Source organism: Plasmodium yoelii, assembly GCF_900002385.2.
Source record: "Plasmodium yoelii strain 17X genome assembly, chromosome: 5".
NCBI lineage: Eukaryota > Apicomplexa > Aconoidasida > Haemosporida > Plasmodiidae > Plasmodium > Plasmodium yoelii.
Window position 1 is genome coordinate 543,993 of NC_036177.2, and position 25,102 is coordinate 569,094.

The 25,102-nt window shown below is 21.9% G+C and overlaps 6 protein-coding genes across 6 annotated transcripts; 1 reads left to right on the plus strand and 5 right to left on the minus strand.

The window, feature by feature from the left end:
* Positions 1-600: 600 nt before the first annotated feature.
* PY17X_0510200 (conserved Plasmodium protein, unknown function) lies at positions 601-4,077 on the minus strand (the record flags this gene model as incomplete). Its single annotated transcript, XM_022955206.1, has 1 exon — positions 601-4,077. The coding sequence occupies one exon, from the start codon at positions 4,075-4,077 to the stop codon at positions 601-603; it is 3,477 nt and encodes a 1,158-aa protein (XP_022811663.1).
* Positions 4,078-4,640: 563 nt separating this feature from the next.
* Positions 4,641-8,098, minus strand: PY17X_0510300 (EF-hand calcium-binding domain-containing protein, putative; the record flags this gene model as incomplete). The annotated part of the gene is made up of 7 exons (XM_022955207.2): positions 4,641-4,706; positions 4,810-4,935; positions 5,067-6,862; positions 7,000-7,392; positions 7,500-7,623; positions 7,774-7,867; positions 7,971-8,098. 7 exons carry the CDS (start codon positions 8,096-8,098, stop codon positions 4,641-4,643), a joined length of 2,727 nt encoding a protein of 908 aa, XP_022811664.2.
* A 3,075-nt stretch (positions 8,099-11,173) lies between these two features.
* PY17X_0510400 (glutamine--fructose-6-phosphate aminotransferase [isomerizing], putative) lies at positions 11,174-13,447 on the plus strand (the record flags this gene model as incomplete). The annotated part of the gene is made up of 1 exon (XM_723760.2): positions 11,174-13,447. The coding sequence occupies one exon, from the start codon at positions 11,174-11,176 to the stop codon at positions 13,445-13,447; it is 2,274 nt and encodes a 757-aa protein (XP_728853.2).
* Positions 13,448-13,826: 379 nt separating this feature from the next.
* On the minus strand, positions 13,827-14,975 carry PY17X_0510500 (ATP synthase mitochondrial F1 complex assembly factor 2, putative; the record flags this gene model as incomplete). The annotated part of the gene is made up of 1 exon (XM_022955209.1): positions 13,827-14,975. The coding sequence occupies one exon, from the start codon at positions 14,973-14,975 to the stop codon at positions 13,827-13,829; it is 1,149 nt and encodes a 382-aa protein (XP_022811665.1).
* Positions 14,976-15,820: 845 nt separating this feature from the next.
* Positions 15,821-18,472, minus strand: PY17X_0510600 (conserved protein, unknown function; the record flags this gene model as incomplete). The annotated part of the gene is made up of 1 exon (XM_723758.2): positions 15,821-18,472. One exon carries the CDS (start codon positions 18,470-18,472, stop codon positions 15,821-15,823), a length of 2,652 nt encoding a protein of 883 aa, XP_728851.2.
* Positions 18,473-19,632: 1,160 nt separating this feature from the next.
* PY17X_0510700 (conserved Plasmodium protein, unknown function) lies at positions 19,633-24,898 on the minus strand (the record flags this gene model as incomplete). The annotated part of the gene is made up of 13 exons (XM_022955210.1): positions 19,633-19,664; positions 19,754-20,983; positions 21,093-21,639; positions 21,790-21,908; positions 22,051-22,098; positions 22,272-22,488; positions 22,658-22,879; positions 22,981-23,057; positions 23,221-23,406; positions 23,608-23,826; positions 23,966-24,039; positions 24,147-24,306; positions 24,529-24,898. 13 exons carry the CDS (start codon positions 24,896-24,898, stop codon positions 19,633-19,635), a joined length of 3,501 nt encoding a protein of 1,166 aa, XP_022811666.1.
* Positions 24,899-25,102: the final 204 nt, after the last annotated feature.

Below are 25,102 nucleotides of genomic sequence, written 5' to 3' on the forward strand. Positions count from 1 at the left end.
AATAAAATAAAATAAAAATAATTATATGCACATTTCCATTTATTTGTGATCACATTTAAATAGCCCGAGCAACACAGTAAAAAAGGACACCCGTTAAAACCACGTCACCATTTGATTGCATTATAATTTATTTCAAACAAATTAATTTTATTTAACATACTCCGAAACCCCGCATCTTGTAACATGTTTGTATTTCCATTTCTTAAGATAGATATATATAATATCCATGATTGGTTAATTATATTATGTATATATAGAGAAACATGTGTGCAATTTTTTAATTCGCTGATCTGTGAAATATCATTTTATTTATTTTCTTAATTTAATATTTTTAATTTCATTCCTAATACATGTATATATATATAATTGCACACGATTTAGTTTTTTTTTTTTTTATTAATAATAAAAATTAACACATTTTTGAGTCCTTATTGATTTATAGTTTTATTTTTAAATTAAATGAAGTTTCTATATATATTACCAATAAATTGCCTATAAATAATAAAGCCCTTTATGCTTTAAAAAAATGTATAGGTAGCTATTAGCAAATCCCCATATTATTTTATTAATTATGTAAAATATATATATGAATCAGGCATGTTATTTATACATTTTTTTCCAATCATCCATTGATACATACAAAATGGAAAAACCACTATTATTTAAAAACCATTCTCTCAAAAAATAATATGGCTTTAAACAAGTAGTTGCACAATTTTCGTAAACAATTTTTTTTTCCCCCACATTTTCAGAATTACAATGTTCGAAAAATTCGGTTATTTGTACATTTTTTAAGTATAAATTTTCGATATTATCAATTACAAATAAAGCTTTTTTTTTGTGTGCAGGAGATTCCTCATTTGTGTTTTCTTCCATTACAATGTCAATCATATAGGGATAATAAAAATATTTTACAAAATGAGCGATTTTTTTATTTCTGAACAAGTCAGATAAAAAAAGAGTAAATTGTTGGCTAGCTCGATCTTTTTCGCTTGTTATATCTTCATTTATTTCAAAATATTCTTTTTTAATATATTTACAAAAATCAAACAATTCATTAGACATCCTTCGTTCCATTGTCATATATAACATTTGCAACATTTGTGATATTATATTTAACAATTCATAGATTATTTTTTTTTGTTCATTTGTTTCATATTGTTCGATAACTATTTTTAATCCTCCTCTCATTTTATTACACAACATTGTCATTGATATTTCAAGCAAATCAATATTAGTTGGACATATTTTTTTTTTTAAAACAATTTCTACAAAATAAAATGATATAACTGAAAAGGCACATTGTGGTAAATGATGATCATATATATGCAAAATATTTTTTCTTAAAATTTCATTTAAATAACTGTATAATATTCGAATTTGAGATTCTTGGATAGAAGAAAAAAAATTTATGTACTGTTCAGAAAAAAACTGAAATAAAATTATTACATCATTTTCATTAAAAAAGTTTAAATGATTATGTACATAATTTATACAATAATTCAAAATATTTATATTTGTTATTTTTAAATCTGTACACACTTTTAAGAAATATATGAATGTGTTAATATCGAAGGAAAATTGTGAACATTTTTTATCAGGGAATTCTTCTAATTTTTTACCAGGAAATTCTTCTAATTTTTTACCATCAAATTCTTCTAATTTTTTACCATCAAAATCGGTTGTATTTTTTTCAGCAATATTAATGTGATCTATTTTTACATTTTCATTAGCCTTAGTGTCGCTAAAATTGGGACGTGATATTTCATCTTTATCATCTGTAGATAGTGCCGTATTTTCTTTCACATTTTGTCTTTTATCAAGCTTTTCATTATTTATGAACATAAATTGATCATATGTTATTGTTACATATTTATTTATTCCTATTTGCCATTTTAATTTCATATCTTCTACATGAACATAAATATTTTTATTTGTTTCGAATTTTTTGAGATTAAAAAAGTTTTCACGATTTAATATAAGATAAAATATATATTCTATATAAAAATTTGCTATTGAATTTTTGATATAAATATTATTAATAAAAAAATTATTTTTATTTTTCAAATAATCAATATTTTTATGTATAAGATAAAATAAATTAATTAATGATTCATTTGATAAATCTTTAATTTGTTTAAAAATATTATTTTGTGACAAAAAAAAATAAAAAAATTCTGAGTCTGTATATTTTAACTTAGACATATATTTTAACATGTACATGACATAATTTATATTTATTTTATTATTGTTATTTTTTTTTATATCATATTTTATATAATTCATAATTTGGTGGAAAATAGTAAAATTAATTTTATTTATAATAGACATTGATTTTAATAAATTAATTATAATAATTGGATGAGCAGATTTTTTAATATTATTTTTTAAATATAAAAATAATTGTTTATAAATTTTATCTTTACATTGAAAATATGAACAAGCAATAATTATTTCAATTATAAATTCAATAGGCCAATAAAAATTTAACATATGTGGTATTCTTCTTACTAATTTTCTAACAATTTTTTCATTTTCTTCTTCTAAATATTTTTTATTTAAACTAAATAAAATTAATGCTTTAGCATGATATCCATATTTCATTATATTTATATATTTATCAATTTCATTTATAAATCTTTTAATTATTCCTTTTTTTTTTATTTCAAAAATTGTATAAAATTCGAATAAATCAATTAAGTTATAATATTTATATTCATGTACACATTTTTTAAGTTCACAATTTAATGTATGAATAAATGAACTATTTTTTATTAATTCTTTAAAACTATTATATGTTTTTATTTGTTCATACATTTCAATATTTTTTTCGAAAAATTCTACATTTGTTTTATTGGAAAAAATCAAACTTTTGCACACATATCTTTTTATAAGTCTATGAATTTTTTGGTCATAATTAATATTATTTATTCCTATTGAAATAGAAAATAAAATTTTGTTTAAATGTTTGCATATAAATGTTATGTCATGTTCATCAAAATTTTCAAATCTCATAGATATTGTATTATCTAAATAATTAAATAAATTTTTGTTAAAATATAAATATTTATCTCCTAAAAATAATAATTTTATAATATCATTATTCTCTAAAATATAATTATTTATTAAATGTTTTAATAATGATGTATACAAATTTTCTAATTTATAAAATGACCACATAGGATAATTAACTGTCTTACCCACTTCTTCTATAACATTCCTTTTTGTTCTCACATTATTTAGCCCAATATGATGAAGAAATTCAAAAACATAGAAAATGTTAATTTTGCTAAAATAGAATGGGTGATCTACATTTTTGTCACTTTTTTTTTTTTCACTTTTTTTTTCACCTTTTTTTTTTTCATTTTGTATGCCTTCTTCACATAACCTTTTCAATAATTCATTTTCAATCACATAATTTCTAATATTTTTTAAATTCATAAAAATTGATAATTTTAACAAGTTGGTATTATTTATATATTTAACAACATGATGGTTATTTTTTTTTCTAATAAAAAAGTATAATTTTTTTAAATGTGTATAATTCACTAACTCTTGATTTATTTGGCTAATACTTTCATTTTCATCCATCAAAATATTATTTCCATTTTCATCCATCAAAATATTATTTCCATTTTCATCCATCAAAATATTATTTCCATTTTCATTTCTTTTTTCAAATAAACATATTTCATTGACAATTTTGAGATAATTACTCAAATTTATGTCTGACCTGTTATTACATTTGACATCACAATTTTCATCACAATTTTCATCACAATTTTCATCACGATTTTCATCACGATTTTCATCATTATTATCGACCAAATTATACTTGGGTTTGTATAAGATTTGAAAATTGTTATTAGAAAATATATTTCGGAATTTATTTTTATTGGCAACAATATTAGATATCACATTATTATCAAGATATAAATTTCTTATTTTTATTTTTTTTAATAATTTTTGTTTTTTAAATTTTTCTCTACTTTTCCTTTCATATAGTGGTATTATATTTTCTTTTTTCGATTTTCCAAAATAAGATTTTCTAATTCGAAAAATTCCAAATATGTCCATATCTTCATCTCACATTTATTATCATGTACAAATAAATATATAAAAAACAGCAACATAAACATTTAAAATAAAACAAAATATGTTCTATGATATATATATGTATATATACATGCGGCCTGCATCACTTCACAGGCATAGAGATATGGTAAAACAGTTTATTGCTACATATTTATGCAAATAAATATACATTACCACATAGATATTTACTATTTTCTACATTTATTTTTTTATCAATAATAAAAATAACAACACTCTTTCAAATATTACTAATTGCTACATTTTCCTTTTTTTTTTTTTTTTTTTTTTTTTTTGTGCATATTTCTTATAAGCAAGCAAATATTATGCGAATATATTTTTATTTATTAAAAAAAAGTTGGGGTAGTGAGCGGCGAGTTTGTGTGGATGTTGAAATGGAAACAAACAAAATAAAAAAGGTGAAAAAAATTGAAAATAAAAAAGGTGAAAAAAATTGAAAATAAAAATGGTGAAAAAAATTGAAAAATTATGAAAAAATTATGAAAAAAATTTTTAAAATAAAGGTGTTAAAAAAAACATTTGCGCGACTATGAGGCGTTTTCGTCGCTCTTAAGACTCCCATCTTTCAATGATAATTCGTTTGAGCTCTCATTCTAAGAAATAAAAAATAGTAGTAAAATAAATGAGCAATAAAAACCGAGCGAATGAAAATAAAGACCAAACAAGATGTAGCGGCTGTCACAAATTTGGGCGAACCTCTTCTTCTGGGCCTTCCTCGAGGGAGTCAATTTCATCGAGGCTGGAAAAAATATCTACACTATCCCCATTTTTAATATTTTCAAATTTTTTTATATTTTTTTTTTCGGACTTAATTTCATGATTCTGAAAAGGGTGAAAAAATGCAAAGTGGAAAATACGAAGTGGAAAATATGAAGTGGAAAATGCAAAGTGGAGAATGCAAAGTGGAAAATGCAAAGTGGCAAATGCAAAGTGACATGACGTGGCGAGCTTACCAACTCGTTAGGGATTCCCTTTTTGTCTGCAAAATACTTTCGTTGGAAAGATTGAGGTGGATTGTCATGGGCTTGAAATGTGGGGGTAGAGCAATTTTCAAGAGTTTTTTTTAATTGAGGATATTTATTTTTTAAATCGAGTAATATAGATTGGTTAGATAAAGAATTGAACAAAACAATCTGCTGATTTTTTACTTTTTCTATGTCCAAACGTTTATTAATAATGTTATTTAAATTATTTTGTTGGTGAAAAATATTTTTAACTAATAGCTGATAATCTGTATTCGTAACATCATATCTATTTTTTAAATCATTTTGTAATTTAAGAGCTTGTGCTTTTTGTTTCCTTAAATATAAAATCATATTCTTTAACATAATTAAATTTTTTTCATCTTTTTTTAAATATTTTTTTTCTTTATTTATAACTTGTTCTAAATCTTTTCTTTTTTGATCAGCCGTTCTAACATCTTTTTCTTTTTTAATATAACTTTTATTAATATTTAAATTTTCGATATTTATTTTATTTATATCATGTATAAGCTCTTTAATTTCATTTTTTATATTTTTTATATTTTCTTTTTTATATTTTATATCTTTATATAAGCATATATTTAAAAATTCAAGATTCCTTCTTTCATCTTTAAGGCATTGGTATCTTTTTAATTCATGTTCATATATATAAGATAATCTATTTAATTGATTTTTTTGTTTTTCAATATTTATTTTTTTTTCCGTATTTTCAACTTGAATTTTTTTATTGAGTTCTTCAATTTTATATATATCTTTATTTTCAATATTTCGATTTTTTATATTTCTATAATTTAATTTAGCTAATTTTGTTTCATTCACAAAATCTTTCCACATCCTATTTCGAGCTTCAACATTTTCAATATCTTTATTCTTTTCAATAGTTCCATTAGATGACACATTTTCTAATACCATGTTATTAATCTGTTCACTAACCTGTTCACTAATCTGTTCACTAACCTGTTCACTAACCTGTTCATTATGTTGTTCACTATTATGTTCATTATTATGTTCACTATTATGTTCACTATTATGTTCACTATTTTGTCTCTCCATTTTTTCTTTCCAATTTTCTTTTCCTTGGTTCCTTTGTTTTGCCCTTTTCTTCAGTTTTTCCTTTTCAGCCTTTTTTTCGTTTTTTTTTTCGTTTTTTTTTTCGCTTTTTTTTTCGGTTCTTTTTTCGGTTTTTTTTTCGGTTTTTTTTTCGTTTTTTTTTCCACTTTTTATGCGATTTTGTTTTGGGTTTTCTGGATCCATCTCCTCAATTTCAAAGCCTTCTTCATTATATGTCAATGTTTTTTCTTCGATTTTTTTTTTTTTTTTTTTTTTTTTCTTTTTATTTATTATTAAATTTTCATTATCATGATTTGAAACTTGTTGTATAATATCTTTTTGTTCTCTTTCTTCCTCTTTTCTAAAATCCGAGAATTTTTCACATTTATCCTTAAAGACCATGTTTGATTTAGTTACATTTTTTTTTTCTTTTTTCTTTTTTCTTTTTTCATACTCACTATTATCTGATTCTTCATTTTTAAACTCGAAGAAGTCAAATTCCATATTAAGCTTTTCATTATCACTATTTTCAACACTATCACTATTTTCAACATTTTCAACATTTTCGTCATTTTCATCATTTTCAACATTTTCAACATTTTCATCATTTTCAACATTTTCATCGTTTTCCGGTTTTAACAAATTTAAACAGGGAGACTTGTCAGATGCATGTGTCTCAATTTCTTTGTTCATGTGATTGAGTGAAGTATCATCGCCTACAAAATTAATCATGTCAAAATAAAGCATGTCAAAATAAAGCATGTCAAAACTAGCTATGTCAAAACTAGCTATGTCAAAATAGCTATGTCAAAATAGCTATGTCAAAATTGTAATAATTTTTCGATTTCGTTACCATTTATAACAAGATTGTGATCTGGGTTTATAGAACTAAATAATTTTTTTGGAATAGATAATGGAATATTTATTTCTTTTATTTTTCTTACTTCAACAATTTTATTCATTACACAAAATTGATTGAAAGTTAAATATCCATCATTATCATAATCAGAAATATTCCATATTTGCATGAGTTCACATATTGATATGTTTGATGTATTTAAATAATATTCTCTAATAACATTTCCTTCTATTTTTTCTTCGTTATTTATATCTAGCTTTTTAAAAATCTTTTTATATTCTTCTTTTTCTTTTATTTCAATTTTCCAATTTATATTCTCTTCTATATTTGAAATGTTTGAAAATGATTTATGTCGGATTATGTCAAAATTGGGAAGGCAAGGCGGTTCTGCAAAGTGGAAAACGTGGAAAATGAATCACTTTTATGTACATATTTATGCATGCTCTATGTATGCACGCGCTAGATGGAGTTTACTGGCACTCCAATTTACTTACGTATATTGATCATCTCGGAACTTAAAGGATTCCCATTTTGTGCATGAGCAACAAGCCTACAACAAATAAAGAAATCTTCCGGAGTCAAATATCCCTTATTTTGAACATCGCTATATTCCCATATCTGAAAATGGAATGAAAAATGGAATGAAAAATGGGATGAAAAATGGAATGAAAAATGGAATGAAAAAATGAAAAAATGAGATGGAAAAATGGAGGCGAGCCATTTTCTGCTTTCTTTATCTGCTTTCTATTTTTCCATTTCAAAACTAACTGAGTGCAAAACCGAGATAGATAAACCCGAGTTTTGTAAAAAAGACGATGCCGTTTTATTATCAATGTAATTTTTTTCATGTTTGTCATTTAGGCTGCAAAAAATGTTAAGAAGTGGGCAGAAATATAAAAACATACAACCATAGAATATATTTTTTTTTTACGATTTTTTTTACGTTTTTTTACGATTTTTATTACTTAAACAAATTTACATAATAAACATACTCCTTTGGAGAAAGTGTTATTCTATTGGTTGACCATACTGGATTTTCCGAAATGCTTAAAAGATTATTTTTATAGATTTGTTTATCGTTAAATGTGTTCATTTTATTTTAAATTGGGTTCTTTAAATAGTTATATTTCTTATATCAGTAAAAATAAATGATAAATTTGGGCTTATAAAATATATTACATATTTTTATACTGTTTAATTCTTAACATATATTATACACCAACTTTATGATCATACATTAATTCCTCAAATTTTTTGTTTCTTTTAAATTTTTAAATTTTATTGATTGGTGCTGTAGAGAAATCGGTCTTACCCCATTTAGGCACATATATGTTTAAAAATGAAAAATGAAAAATGGAAAATTAAAAATGAAAAATGAAAAATGAAAAATGAAAAATGGAAAATTAAAAATGGAAAATTAAAAATGAAAAATAAAAAATGAAAAATAAAAAATGAAAAATGAAAAATGAAAAATGAAAAATATAATAATGATGATGATGAAAAATATAATAATAATAATAATAATAATAATAATAGTGATGAAAAGTATAATAATAGTGACAAGATCAAACAAACACTGAGCGTGATAATAAACAGTGTTGAAACTATGAATGGTAAAAGGAAAGCTTTAAATAATTTACATAAATTCAAAAAATAAGAAAACGGGTATATACTGTCTTAAAATAAATGTCTAATAAAATAAAATCCTATTAAGATATATGCATACATATATATATACAATTGTTACCCACATAATGGTACACAAATTAATAAGGTAATAAATAAAAAAATAGAAATTCCCAAAACAAACTAAGCTATATGTAGGATGTATATATATCATGAGATTTGATATTTATGTATATTTTTAATATATTTCATAAAAATTTTAAGTATTTATTTTAAAACAAATATATAATATGATTGTATTCTATAATAATGTAATGACATATTACATATCCACGCAATTAACTTGCGAAGTTGATATGCTTTAAGTAACTATTTAAATATTTTTATTTTTTTAAGATAAAAATTATTGTAAAATTCGCAAAAACTATTTATATTAAAAAAATAAAATAAACTCTAAAAAAATTATTAAATAAAACTATAGTAAATAGAAAATATTAAAATAGTAAAATTATAATTTACCATAATTTTTTTTTTCTTTAGTTTGAAAATTGTTATATAGGTATACATTATTTATTATATTTTCTTTGCTCATATTTTTTTTAGTTTTTTTTTTTTTTTTTTTTACTACAAAAATAATATACTATCATTGTCCCATAACAATAAATGATATCCACATATTTTTTAAATATTGTCCAAACAAATAAAAATAAATTTATTAAGAAAAATATTTAAAATAATTTTTTATATTATAAATCGAATAAAAATATAATTAGTGTAGTATTTTCGACAAGTTCTATTATATAACCATACAATAGTAGGACAGTAAAACAGCCAATTATGTATATATGCCCTCTAAAAATAAATAAATAAATATACCACCATTATTTGACTGATTACATAATTACTAAAATAGGGATAGTTTGTAAATAAAACGAGAAATGACTAAAAAATTTATGCCAATTTAAAAAATGTACATATGTATATATTTCCAATTGAGTGGTAGTTATGGTTAAGACACCATCGTGGATATATAAGAATAAAAATTATTTAAAAAAATTATAAAATAGTGTTAAATAAATATATATGCATATACAACAACAGGGTAACCTAATATGGGTTGGGTACAAAATAGTGTTTTTTTTTTTTACAAAATAGTGTTTTTTTTTTTTACAAAATAGTGTTTTTTTTTTACAAAATAGTGCTTTTTTTTTTTTACAAAATAGTGCTTTTTTTTCCCATTTTGTAATAATTTAAAAAAAATAAAATAACTGGTTAAATATGTGTGTATTTTCCTACTAAATTAGTAGCCATTTTATTGACACATATAAACTTGTAATTTATTTTAAGCCTATCAATATGTTTATATAAAAGTCTGATAATACTAAATATTTCTATAACATAAATAGCTAATTATCTTTCTGTTTTATTATCAAAATAATTTAAATATATCATAAGGATAGAAAAGGTATTATATACATATTTAAGTGTGTATATATTCCATAAAAAAAAAAAAAAAAAAAATATATATATATATATATATATATATATAGAGATATGTGTTTGTTTTATTTTTGAGGTATATTATTTTGGTAATTTCACAAAATTATAATACATATTTTCCTCCAATTTAGTTATTTATACAATTATTAAGTCTTATTTTATTTATATAAATAAATAATTATTTTAATATATTTTTTTCCAATTTTTTCATATAATTTATTTTACCAATTTGATAAATAAAATATATTACACAATGCACAAATAAAAATAAATATACATATATAGAGAAAAAAATACAAAATAAGAATAAGGTTTTTCCAACAAAAAAAATAAAATGAGTACAATAATGTTATAATGAACAAATTTAAAGAAAATTGGGAATAAAATCATGATTACATAAAATACCCTTTTTAACGAAAAAGGGAATATAAATAGGAAGGTATGTGAAAGGTTTTAATGAAAAAAAAATACTTTTATGTTAATTACATTGTTTTATATGATTGGTATTATTAATTATTTGTATTTTTTATTATTTATCCCCATCTTATTTTATTTACAACATACAATAGTTAAGAAAAGACTTATTTTAGTGGGGACCTTTTTGGGAAGCGAAGAAAAATAAAACGGGAAAAATAAATATAAAATTTATGATTAAATATACCAAGAGGTATCCAATTAAATGCTAAAATGATGAAAAAATATAATTAATTTAGAAAATTCATTACACACACGCACATATATATATATATATACATACATGCATACATACATTTTGAATAAACCAAATAGAAAGTGAACTAAAAAAAGAGAAGAAAAAAAGAAAGACGGGCAAGCATGCCTTGTCGTATTTTTAGTTATATTTTATATTTCCAAACCTGCGAATAGGCAAAAGACTTGTAAAAAGTTGTAAAAAATTGTAAAAAATTGTAAAAAAATTGTAAAAAAATTGTAAAAAATTGTAAAAAAAATTGTAAAGAAATAACATTCTGTACAATTGTACCAACCAATTTAGTATTAATTGAATAAAAGAGGGGGGGATAAAATGAAGTCTAAATTAAATGCCTTTCTGAAGCGACTTTTAAATAAGCTCGAAAATGATTTCGGGTCAAACAAAAAAAAATATATCACTTATTTTAGGAAAAGTATATACAATGACGAGAATATTAAAAATACAAGATATAATAAATTGTGGATGCGATGTATATTTTCGTCAAAATCAGCCAATAATTTTTCTAGTCAAGATATGGATAATATTATTGAAGGCAATGGATGGAAGAAAAACAACAATAGATATAGTAATAAACACTTATCACTGAATTTACAAACATATGAATTGTCGAACAAAATTTTTTTGTTAGCCATGTTAGCTGTTTTGGGGATGTATGAAATTATGAACAGCAAGGAAGAAAAGGGTAAAAAAAAAAAAAATTTTTTTTTTGATTTTTTATTTCCAAAGAATAAAGCTAGCTGTTGTGGTATTATGGCATATTTAGGTGATGGAGATGCTTCAAAAATATTAATAGATGGGATTGAAATATTACAAAACAGAGGATATGATTCATGTGGTATGTCAACAATTGATAAAAGCAATTCATTAAAAACAACAAAATATGCAAGTAGTTCAACAGCCAATGCTATTGAAAAATTACGTGGAAATTACCTGACCAGTCATAAAAATGATAATATTGGTATTGCACACACAAGATGGGCAACACATGGAAGTAAAACCGATGAAAATGCACACCCTCATGTAGATTATAAAGAAAGAATAAGTCTTGTACATAATGGAATGATTGAAAATTATAGAGAATTAAAAAAATTTTTAGTACAAAAAAATATTCCATTTAAATCAAATACTGATACAGAAGTTGTTGCAAATTTAATTGGCTATTTTTTAGATCAAAAACAAAGTTTTCAAGATGCTGTTGTATCATCTATAAAACAATTAGAAGGAACTTGGAGCTTTTGTATTATTCATAAAGATTTTCCTGACGAAATGGTATTAGCAGCAAATGGTTCACCATTACATATAGGTATAAAAGATAATGAAATGTTTGTAGCTTCAGAACATTCTGCATTGTTTGCATTTACTAATGAATATATATCACTGAAAAATGGAGAAATCATGTTAATAAATAAAAATAATATTAACAATTTAAAAATGATAAAAAAATTTGATAATATACCAGAAATAGTTATACAAAAAACACCAGATCCATATCCACATTGGACAATTAAAGAAATACATGAACAATCTATAAGTTTGTCAAAATCTTTAAATAATGGTGGAAGATTTAATCTTAAAAATAATACTGTTAAATTAGGTGGTTTAGATCCATATGTAGAAGAGTTAAAAAATATAGAAAATATAATATTAATTGGTTGTGGTACATCATATTATGCTGCATTATTTTGTAAATACATTATGAATTATTTACATTGTTTTAATACTGTACAGGTTATGGATCCTATCGAGTTTAATATATCTGCTATTCCAAAAGAAAAAGAAGGAATTATATTTATATCACAAAGTGGTGAAACCCGAGATATTATTAAAGCTTGTAAATTAGCAGAATATTTTAACTTAAAAAAATTATCGGTAATTAATTCAGTGGGATCAACTATTGCTAATATGACTGGTCGAGGTGTATATTTAAATGCAGGTCGAGAAGTTGGTGTTGCATCAACAAAATGTTTTACATCTGAAGTTTCTGTATTAACATTAATAGCTTTATGGTTTTTTCAAAATAAACAAAATTTAAATTCAAATAATAAAGTTAGTTCTTTAATTAATTCATTATATAGATTACCACTATATGCGGATACAACTATTAAATCGTGTGAAGATACATGTAAAGCATTATCACATAAATTATCAAAAGCAAAATCAATGTTTATCATAGGAAATGGATTAAGCTATCCAATAGCTTTAGAAGGTGCATTAAAAATTAAAGAAATTGCATATATACATTGTGAGGGGTCGACAGGAAATGCTCTTAAACATGGCCCTTATGCCTTATTGGGAGGAGATGACAATATACCTGTAATTATGCTTATTTTTAATGATGGTACAAAAAATTCAATGATAAGTATTGGTGAGCAAATTAAATCAAGGGGTGCACATATTATATGCTTAACTGATGATGTAAATCTTTGTAATCATTTTGCTGATGATATTATATTAATACCAAATAACGGCTTGCTTACATCACTACTTGCTGTTATACCATTGCAAATGCTGGCTTATTATATGAGTGTTAATTTAGGCCACGATCCGGATAAACCTCGATCACTAGCAAAAACGGTCACAGTATAGTGCAAACCCGACGTTCTATTTATCCACAAGCAGTTTCGTACACGTAGTTTGTTTCGATTATATTCACCTTTTTCCACTTTATTATTTTTTACCATTTTTACCATTTTACCATTTTTACCATTTTACCATTTTTACCATTTTTACCATTTTTGATTGATTTTTTTGTTGTTACCCCTCTAGCGAATACAAACAGGGTGAACCTTTCTGGGTTACCCAAGATATCGTGTTTTTCGCTAATCTGATTATCACTGAGGGAAAAACTGTTAATTTTTTTTGATATTTTGTTCACAAGAAGTGAGATATTTGTATATATACATATATATATATATGTATAATGCATACGTATTGCTACTTGCTTTCCCATGAGTGTGTGCGCAAACTAGGTTTCGCCTAACTTGTTAATATAATTTCCTGTTTCTGTATTTATTGCTCTCATAATTAACATTAAAGATGATAATGTTAGCAACGAACTTGAATCCTTTATAATGTTAATATCGTATACATATCCCCATTTTGAAAACTGATATATATATTCCAGGTTGCAATACCGATAGACATCTTTGTAATTTATGTAACCTTTTAAAAATAAATAACTAAATATAAATGAATTTAAAATTTGTGTGCATTTATAAAAAATAAAAATTTCTGAATTGTTCATATTTTTAATCAAATTTTGAATTGTTTTATGAACATGTTCATCTTGTTCAGGTGTTTCAAAATTTTTAGCGCTATTTAATTTTATTTTATGAATATCTTCAAAAATATTCATAAATTTATTATAAATATTATTTTCTTCTTCACGTAAGTTTTTAATTTTATAATTTTCCAAATAATTAACACTATTTGGTAGATTTATAGGATTCTCTAAATCCATAATTTTTTTTTTCTCGGTTCCAAAAGAATTTATTTCATCACTCCTATAAAAAATTAAATCAGTTTTGAAATGGTCATAAATATTTTTTTCTATCAAAGCTCGTTGTATATCAAAGTGTGACATTCCTTTAATGTTGTAATTTGAAAATTTTGTTAAAAATTCTCCTGTTTCATTTTTGCAATTATCTAAGTATTTGCCAACATTGTTAACATGATTGTGAGTGTTGTTTTTTTCTTCTTTTTCCAAATTATTAATTTGATAGTTATTATTATTTTCAGTCTGAATTGTATTCATATTTTTTGTCTTTACACCTATTCCCTCTTTTGGATTTATAAAATCGATTAAGTTATTCATGAATAATGTTAAAGGCATTTTTAAAATATTCATTTCTTTACTATTTCGTAGTAGTTCTAATTTTACAAGAAAAGCTAGATCCATATTTTGAACTGCAAAAACATTTTTATTGTTTGTTAATAATTTTTTTCCATCAATAAATATTTCTATCTTGTTAATATTTTCATTTTTTTTCAAATCGATTTTTTTTAAATTCTCAAATTTCTTTAAATTATATTTTCCTTCACCAAAACAAATAAAAGAACTATTATTCTTTTTAAAAATATGAAATATATTATTTTGTATATTCTTCCTCTTCATATTGTAGAAAATTGGGAATATATATAAATTTAATATAATCTTTGTGTTAGGGTAAAAACAAAATCATTCATTGTTTTAAATTTTTTGAATGTTACAAATTGGCTTATTCATCTTATTTCTATTGTTGTTATTTTTTATAAACAGATACAAATCATGTAATCAAAAAAACAAATAAGCGAAAAGGGATGATTTCCCTCCTTAATGTTTAAAAAGCTAACAAGTTACACCCTTAAAAAAATATTGCCAATGCATGTAAAATAGTATATTGGCTAGCTGATATAAGAGAAACTAAAAAAAAAAAAAAAAAAAAAAACACATTAAATATAAAAACGGAAAAATATATTCTAAAATTGGTGAAAGAAGAATATCGAAATGATGCACATACCGACAAGCTCTCTTAGTCATAATGAGAATACATTTTTAAGAAAAATATAATAACGTAAATATTTCATTTATTTTGTTTTTTTATTTTATCGTATTTATTTTAAAAAATTCAAAAAGGAAAGCGATGACGCTATTATTAAAAAGTGTAAAAATAACAATATAATAAAATAGTTAAAAATTAACATAAAAATTTATTATTACAAAATAAGGCATAGCATTTAATTTTGAACAAAATAAAAAAATGTAAAAAGCTAAAGTAAAAAGCTAAAGTAAAAATCTAAAGTAAATAGCTAAAGTAAAAAGCTAAAGTAAAAAGCAATACATGCTGTAAAAGCATAATGAAAGCACGTGATACACACACTAAGAGGTTAACGTCATATTATAACGTTGTTTTTGACAAAGAAGAAATAAATGAAATATAAATCTATAGATTTAAAATACAATTTAAATCATTTGTTTATTCAAAAAATTCCTGATTGTTTCAACATTTGAAGTAGGTACATACTCTTGTTGTCGTTTTGTTTCTTACATGTGTCATAAACATTTTGATAACCATTTTTAACTGCATCGATAAGCATATTTCGTATAGTATCATTTTTTAAGGATTGAAGAATAAAATTTTTTAAATTATCATCATTTAATTTTTGTACTTTATTTAAAAGAAATATAATATCTACATCTTTTTCGTTTTTAATTGCTTCTTCTATTGAATCTTTTTTTTCTTCTTTATTATTATTGTTATTTTGTGGTGTATTGGTTTTAAATCCAATTACACTTTTTTTTTTTTTTTTTTTAAAAAAATTATTATCCATATTTGCACCTAACCCAAAAAAGTTATTTAATTCAGATAAAAGATCATGTTGATTATCATCATTTTCATTATCCATTTCTTCACTATCATTGTTATTATTTCCAAAAAAATTTTTAAATATTCCTGAAAATAATGAATTAGGGAATAAATCATTTAAATTATTATTCATTCCGTTATATGAATATCCTTCTCCATCTTCTTTATTATCATTAAAAAAATTATCTAAATTATTATCCTGATCATTATTATTATCATCATCAGAATTATCTGAATCTAAACCACCTCTTCGTATTATGATTTGTGTATGCACATTATTGTCATCATTTGTAAATCTTCTAACAATTACATTTCTTCGATTTTTGTTTTTATTATTAAGAGAACCATTTTTTCCGTTATTATTTTTTCCGTTAAAAAATACTCGCGCTTCTGCTACTTTTTTTATTAAGTCCTTTTCATCTTTAAAATATTTAAAATCGATTTTTTGTTTTGCCAATTCTTTTTTTAAATCGTTCAGAATTTCAAAGGAATATTCAGGATGAGATGTGTATATATTATATAAAAAATTGTATTCATCAATTAAAGCATTTTCATTTTTTTTATTTACATTATTAGACTTAAATAAATGTAAAGAATATGAATTATTATTTATTTCATAATTTACAAACTGTTCAATAAGTTTTGAAACTTTTTCTCCTCCTAAATTTTCATAACCAATAAAATTGTTATTACCATTTCTTTTCATAATATTTATAATCTCATTTAACATATTTTGTTTTTGTTCATTATTTAATTTTTTAAAAAATTCTGTAATTTCATTATATCTAATATCAAATTCTTTTTTAATATTTTCTCTATCATTAGTTTTTAACACACTTGGACCATAAATCAATTTAATTGCATATTTTTTTATTACATCATCAGTATTTTTACAATCTTTTATGTATATATTTTCACTTTCTAATTCATTTGTTATTTTTAAAAAATTTATTTCTTTTTTTCTTAACTGTTCATAAATTTCTTTACATTTATGACTTATTTCAACATCATCCAAATTTTGGCTGTTTTCGGAAATATCAACTGATGTATTCTCTTTTGATAATATATGCATAGATTTTCCTTCCAAATATAAAATTCCATTTTTTAAATCAAAAATTAATTTTTTATCTTTCAAAAAATCTAATCCTAATAATACAACATTTTTATCTAAATATTCCATATTTCCTTTATAAACATTATTTAATTCAGTATTAACTATTTTATTATTTTTTGTGATAATATTCAAATTTTTTACACCTACCTTTTGCACACTAAATTTTTTATTTAATACATTTTCAACCGTTTCACCATTTTCATCATTATATTTATCTGGAAATATGCTACTGTTTACAATAATCGTTTTAGAATTTCCTGTATCTATAAAACATTTATGAGGTTCTGATCCGTTAATATTTGCAATAAAATATTTTATACTATTTGAATAATTTCGTAATGATATTGCATACATATTTTCTTTCTCTTTCTGAATGTTATCTCTTAATGTATTACAATTTTCATTATCAATTAAATTAATTTTCATATTTATTGAATCAAATATAACCATGTTAAACTGTTTTAATATGTCAAATCCAATTATCCCATCAAAACTTTTACTAATATCATTATTTTTTATAACATAAAAATTGAATTTTTTTTTATCATCATTGCTAATAGTTGTGATAATTTTGGTTGCTTCAAGTTTTGAATTATTTAAATATATTTCGTCTTTTATTTCCTGAACATCATTTGGATGAAAATTCATGTATAACAACTTGGGATCATTCAAATTATTTGATAATGTGTTATTAACATTTTCTTTAATATCAAAAATTCCTCCTTTTTCATCTTTTTGAAATATAAAACTGTTATCGCTACATAGATCTATTACAAATTTTCTTTCCTTGTTATTTATAAAAAATTTACTATAAAAGAAATAATTACTATTATCATTACTTTTAAATTTTTCAATAATCAACTCTTTTGGACTAACATTATTTTCTGCATTTAAAAATGTATTATTTTTTTCTTTATTAAATTTTGTGTGTATGTGTGGCTGTATTTTATTCGCATTTTTTTTTTCAAACACACTATTGTTAATAAAAAAATGTCTTTTATATTTGTTTTTATTTAAGCTACTTGGAAATGTAGCTAATTTGTTACTCCCATTCAGTTGTATTATCTCATTTTCATTCCATCGTAATTTAACAGAATTGTAAAAACCGCATGATAAAAATGACCATGTTGCAAAAAGGAGTAGAACAAGCATTTTTTTTAAAATTTAGCTAGCCATATGAAAACTTTTCAAAAAAAAAAAAAAAAAAAATCTTTGAAACATGGTTTTCGTTTTTGAAAAATCTTACCTGTAATAAAATGTAGCATAAATATAAAAATAACTTAACTATACATACAAGCAAAATTAAACAAATACACGTGTGACACACAAATTACGAAACAATATCTTATTTACAAAAACTTCATTATATAATCATTTCATAGCTATCCATATGTTATAAAATGCCTGTACATGTCAGCACAATTTTATAAGTTTTTATTATGGCTATCACATATGTTCATATATCAATATATATGTATGCATGCCTTCCCCTCTTAATAACTAAGCTATAAATATTTACTTAAGAAATAAATTATCGTATTCCTTTTTATAAAATTAATGGTGGGGGCTATAAAATAATATTTTAAAAATAAATATAATAATTAACCAAATTAGCAAAATATATCTTTATTCCTATATAAAAAAATTGCATATCATAATATCTTTCCAGTTCCACAAAAAAAAAATATATATAAACAAAAAAAAAAATAATCGAAATCAGAAAAATAATAATTCATAATTTAATAGCATAGAATGATGAAAAAAAAAAAAATGTAATTTATAAATATATGTTGTACTCCTCTTCAATTTAAAGAGAGAAGAAACAAAAATATATGATGCCACGCATATATATCACTATTTATATTTCACGTGAAATATATAGACTTCTACTAATTGCACTTTTGAATTCGCGATAAATAGGTTTTATTTGTTCTTATATTAATTCAGGTTAAAAAAAAAGTAAAAAATAGTAACAGAAAAAAATAGTAAAAAAAGTAAAAAATAGTAAACAGAAAAAAATGTAAAAAAATAAAATAATTAATATAGTGATAGTGATAGCGATAGTGATAGTGATAGTGATAGTGTTCATATAGAGACTATAAAAAGCCATGATATTTTTTTCGCACTTATATGTATACACAATTCATCTTGTTATGTTTTTATAAAAATTTTAAAGATAGTAAAATAAAAAGATAGTTCCATTTCGTTGTAAAATAATAAATATATTGCATATACTAACTAATTGTGTATTGTTCAATTAAATTTTTTTTTTTTTTCCAAATCATAGTTGTATAATGAAATGCAGAGATTTGTTATTTTTCTTCGCGGGTATCCTTTTTATAGACTAAAAAAATAAAAGAGTAATAAAATAAATAATAAATAAATAAAAAAATAAAAGAGTAATAAAATAAATAAATAAAATTTGTCTCATACAACATTCATCCTCTATAATTTGAACTAAAGATCCCTTCAAATCGTTCTGTATACAAATATTTTCTTTCAATATTTCCATTTCATTATTTAGTATTTTTTTTAAATTAACTAAATGCTTTTGATATATGAATTTATTTTCACACTCTTTTTTAAGCTCAATTTTATTAGAATTAAAAGTTCGTATGCTATTAACTAATATATGTTTTTTTATTTTTAAAAATATTATATATGTATACATGGTTTTTATATTTTCAATATATTCTAAATCATTTAATAAATTTACTATCATATTTTCTAGTATGCTTTTTTTTTTTTTTTCTTTTTTTCCTAATTTTTTTTCATTCTTAGTTTTATAATTTTCTATATCCCCTGATAAAAAATTTAAATCATATTTTGTATTCAATATTCTTGTAAAAAATAAATTCATATTTTCAATTTGTCTAACAATTTCTATATGATCATCTTTTTCAAAATTTCCTTGTATGCTTTTTATAATATTATCTTCAGGTTTTGTTTCGCTATTTACGTCAGAAATAAAAGGTGTATGTGTATTATAATTTTGAGAATTGTTTTGGGGATAATTTTGAGGGTTGTTTTGAGAATTGTTTTGGGGATAATTTTGAGGGTTGTTTTGAGAATTGTTTTGGGGATAATTTTGTGTGTTATTTTGGGGGGTGCTACATATATCGATCGACCTATCCTCTAACATTTTTTCATCATTTATTTGGTTTTCTTGAAAAATATGATGTTTAAGATTTCCATCAATTATTTTATTATCGTTTGGTTGTATATCTGAACCATGATAATATGAAATATAATTTTGTTTTTTTAAAAATTTATTTTTTTTACAAACATTATTATGAAATTGTATATACTGATTTAGTGTTTGACATATATAATTACTCTCTTTTATTATTCTGAATTTTTCAAATATTTTATCTATTTTATATATTATTGCTTTGAAATATATTTGTATATCATGATCTTCAATAATTAAATTGTCTACATGTAACGAATATTCATTTTTTTTTTTAAATTTAAATTTTATAATATTTTCACTTTTTTTTAAAAATATGTATATATATATCGAAGTCATATAAAATGAAAAAAAATAAAATAATCCATCATTTAACAAATTGTAAACTGAAAAGCTAGGGCTCAATTTAATGTGATAAAATATCATTATCTGTTCTAAAAAATTTTTAGACAAACAATTAATTTTGTCGGGGCCTAAACAGGTGAGCGTGATAAAAATGAGGTAGCGAAATGTGCAGTTTTTTTTTTTTTTTTTTTTTTTTTATATTTTTTTTTTTTTTTTTTTTTTTATTTTTAAGCCTACCAAGTGCGGATGCAAACAAAACCAGGGAAAATATAGAGAGTGTTGTATAAATAAAGTAATATTTGTATTTTAAAAAAGAGAAAAAATAATGAGTAAAAAAGAGAAAAGATATTTTTAATATAGATATAATAATAATAAAGAAAGAAAATAAATTTCGATAATGTGTGTAGAAATTTTTATTTATTAAATCTTGAATCATTGATCTGAATTTTGTTAATTCTTCCATATTAAATATTATAGACATATTTTTATTTTTTATTTTTTCAATATAATCATTATAATGACTCATAGATTTATATGATATGATATTAAATAAAAAAAATAAAAATGATATAAGAAAAAAAAAAAATAATAAACAATTCATATAAATATTATTTATTTTATAATAATATGACAAATATATTGTTAACACAAAATAACCAACTATTAAGCTTCCTAATGTTATCATTTTAATTATATACATAATTGTATTCTCACTATTTATTTCATACACCGTTATTTCTTTTTTTTGTTTCCCTTGCCCATTATAGTGTGTACTCAGCGAGGTCTGAAAATAAAAAAAAAAAAAAAAAAAAATATGCGATAGCAAAGTTTGGAACATCGATAAATTGTTTATGCGAAATTGTTTATGCGAAATTGTTTATGCGAAACTGTTTATGCGAAACTGTTCACACTTCGTTATGTATGGATGTATAACTTTTATAAGAATTAGCCAATCTTTTTCGAAATTGTAGAGAACAGAATGGGTCTCATAATTTGTTTGGTCTTCTTTGGAATCATCAAAAAGAGCCTTATACGGGTTTAGTCCAGTTTTGGCTTGTTTTAAAAAGGAAAAAAAATCATAATTATGTTGTAACTGCCAATAATGTGGTGCACCAAAATTAAGAAAATATAAATGACCATTTAAAGGAATAGAACCACAGATCTGTCTTTTCTTCTTTTTCAAAATGTTCTTTACCAGTTTCAGAGTTATAGAAAAATAAAGAATTTTCAATAGTTACATTGTCTGTAAATAATAAAAATATAAAAAAAATTACGAAATATAAAATGATAAAAATAAGAGAAATTAATTAATATAATTATTCTCGAATAAACATATTCCTATAATATTATAATACCCAATCATGTTTTAATTTTATTTATTTATTTCGAAAATATAGAAAAATAAAAATTATATACCTTTTTGATTGTCTCCAAATTTAATATAAATATTGTAAGGAAATACAGGAAAATAATTTTCGTACAAAAATATATCACTATTAGCTATATCGGATTCAAGTTCATATATTTTTTTATTATCAATAAATTTTTTATTTTTCATTATATTATTTAGTATTACAAAATTTAAAAAATTATAATATTCCTCTTGTGAAGTTAACGTATCAAAAGATATTTCCTGCATCGAAACAAAAAAATGATAAGAATGTTTTTAATATATAACTGCAACATTTGGCATTTTGCCTTCCCATTTTTTTTCCACTTTTTTCCACTTTTTTTTCCACTTTTTTTCCACTTTTTTCCCATTTTTTTTCCACTTTTTTCCCATTTTTTTTTCCACTTTTTACCTGCTTCGATTCAGATGCAAACAGTTCATCCGACAAAGCCGAAAAGTGTTCATTAACATGAGGATAACAATTTTGACCAAATATTATATTAAAAATAAATAAAATAAAAAAAATGAAAAACAATGACAAATTTACTTTTTTCAACACTTTTATTTTTTCTTTATCTTTTTCAATTTTCACATTTTCAATGTTATTCAAATCTTGTTCTATTTCTTCTGGTATCTATAAATGAAAAGGAAAATGATAATTTTATCAAAAGAAATGATAAGACACTTTGCTTCAAATTTTGTCTATTTTTTTATTCGTTTTTTGTTTTTTCTTACTATTTGTTTTTTTTCTGAAAACACAAAAATATATTTTTTGATACTCTTTAAAAATGGGAAATTTATACGTCTCTTTTCTACAAATTAAAATAAAGAATAAACATAAATTGAATATCAAGTCATGAATAAAACTATTTATCAGAACAATTAAGTAATAATGATGTGTTGTATAAAAAAAATGAAGAATATATATTTTCTTCACTAATATAGTGTTTTTCCATCTTTATTTTTAGTTATTACTGAAATAGTGTTTATGCTTGTGAATAAGTAGAAATGTTGTTGTTGTTGATAATATTATTATCATAGGAATTATAAAAAATTGATAAATAGTTGTAAAAAAAAAATTATAAATATATTTTGTTTTCAATATTTCGTTGTCAGACAAATCATATATTAAGCTAAAGCTGTTGTTGGGTTCTCCATTTCCTAAAAAAAAAAAAAAATAAAAAAAAAAATAAAAAATAAAATAAAAAAAAAAAAAATTAAATTATTTTATTTTTCAAAATTATAAATAGACATGCATGAAATTAAAAATTTGATTGAGATATTCCTTTATACATTCTAATATTATAATATTATAATGTTCTAATATTATAATATTCTAACGTTTTAATATTTTATTAGTACTTGAAAAATAATTAAAAAGTGTTAAAATGAAAAAACCAAGAAGAAATATCAAAAATGAGTGGTTATGTTTTATACTATTTTGTATAATTTTTATTGAAATATTAAATGTTTTATATTTTTTTGAAAATTCATTAAATATATTTAAAATTATAAAAACATTATATATATATATAAGCCCTTCGAAAATTTGGGATTGAATCGAATTATAATATATTAACCCTATGAAAAAAAAATAAATAAATAAATAAATAAATAAATAAATAAATAAATAAATAAATAAATAAATAAATTAAGGTAATAAGAATATGTTTATTTCTCATAAAATTAACAATAATAAAATATACACATTTTATATTACCTATTATTTGTTCATAAAGGATATTTAAATTAATTAAAATTATGATTACTATATGGATTACATTTTCTAGAATTCTAATAATAAAAGAAAAAAGAAAAAAGAAAAAAGAAAAGTTTAAAAAGAATAATGATATATTTTTAAGTGTCTTATACATTTATTTTGCCATTTTTAAATGTCTAACTTATTAATACCCCATGCCCTAAATATTCTAAATGTTGTAACCACGTTAAACAATAAATATATAACCCACTCAGTTATTGTGTATTTATGAGAAATGGCTATATTTCTTTCCTCTTTAAATATTTCAGATTTAAATATTTTATTAAATGAAATAATATAATCTAGCAAAAGAAAAAAAGAGAAAAAGAGAAAAAACTATGAGAATAATGCACACATATTGAAAAAGAGAGATATAAATAAAATCTATAATACACAACAATATAACCATATTTAAATTGAAATATTTAAAAAAAAACAACCATGTATATGAAAAATATTATATATATATATATATATATATATATATATTTTTTTTTTTTTTTTTTTTTTTTTTTTTTATAAACCTATATATGTGTTAACATGTTTGTTATACAGATTTAGGGAAAATTTAAAATTATCATCTACATTTTTTAAATAATTAATTTTTTTATAATTGCATATATTTTTTATTTTTTCTAAGCTCTTGTCAATTGTTTCTATTTCATTTACATTGAAATAACCATTTTGTATAATATGGGATACTGAATTGTTAAGGCATGTTTTAAAGGTTCCATTGTTATATGTGTAATAAATGCCAATAATATTTATGTACAAAAATAAATGAAAAAATATTAAAAATATATTTATTAAAAATTCATAATCGTATTTTTTTCTATTATTTAATATCTTGTTTTGAATTTCTTCTAACTCTAAAATTTCATCACATTCTTTCATTTTAATCTCCAAAAAAAAAAAAAAAAAAAAAAAAACATTAAACTGTTCGAAATTAAATTTAATTATAGAAAATACAAAATATGCATACATATAATATATATGCTTATTTTTTTATTCTCATATTCCATCATAAGGTGTTTAGGATTTTTCATTTCTTTAGAAGTTTTTAAAAGTAAAGACATTGTATATAAATAAAGCTATATA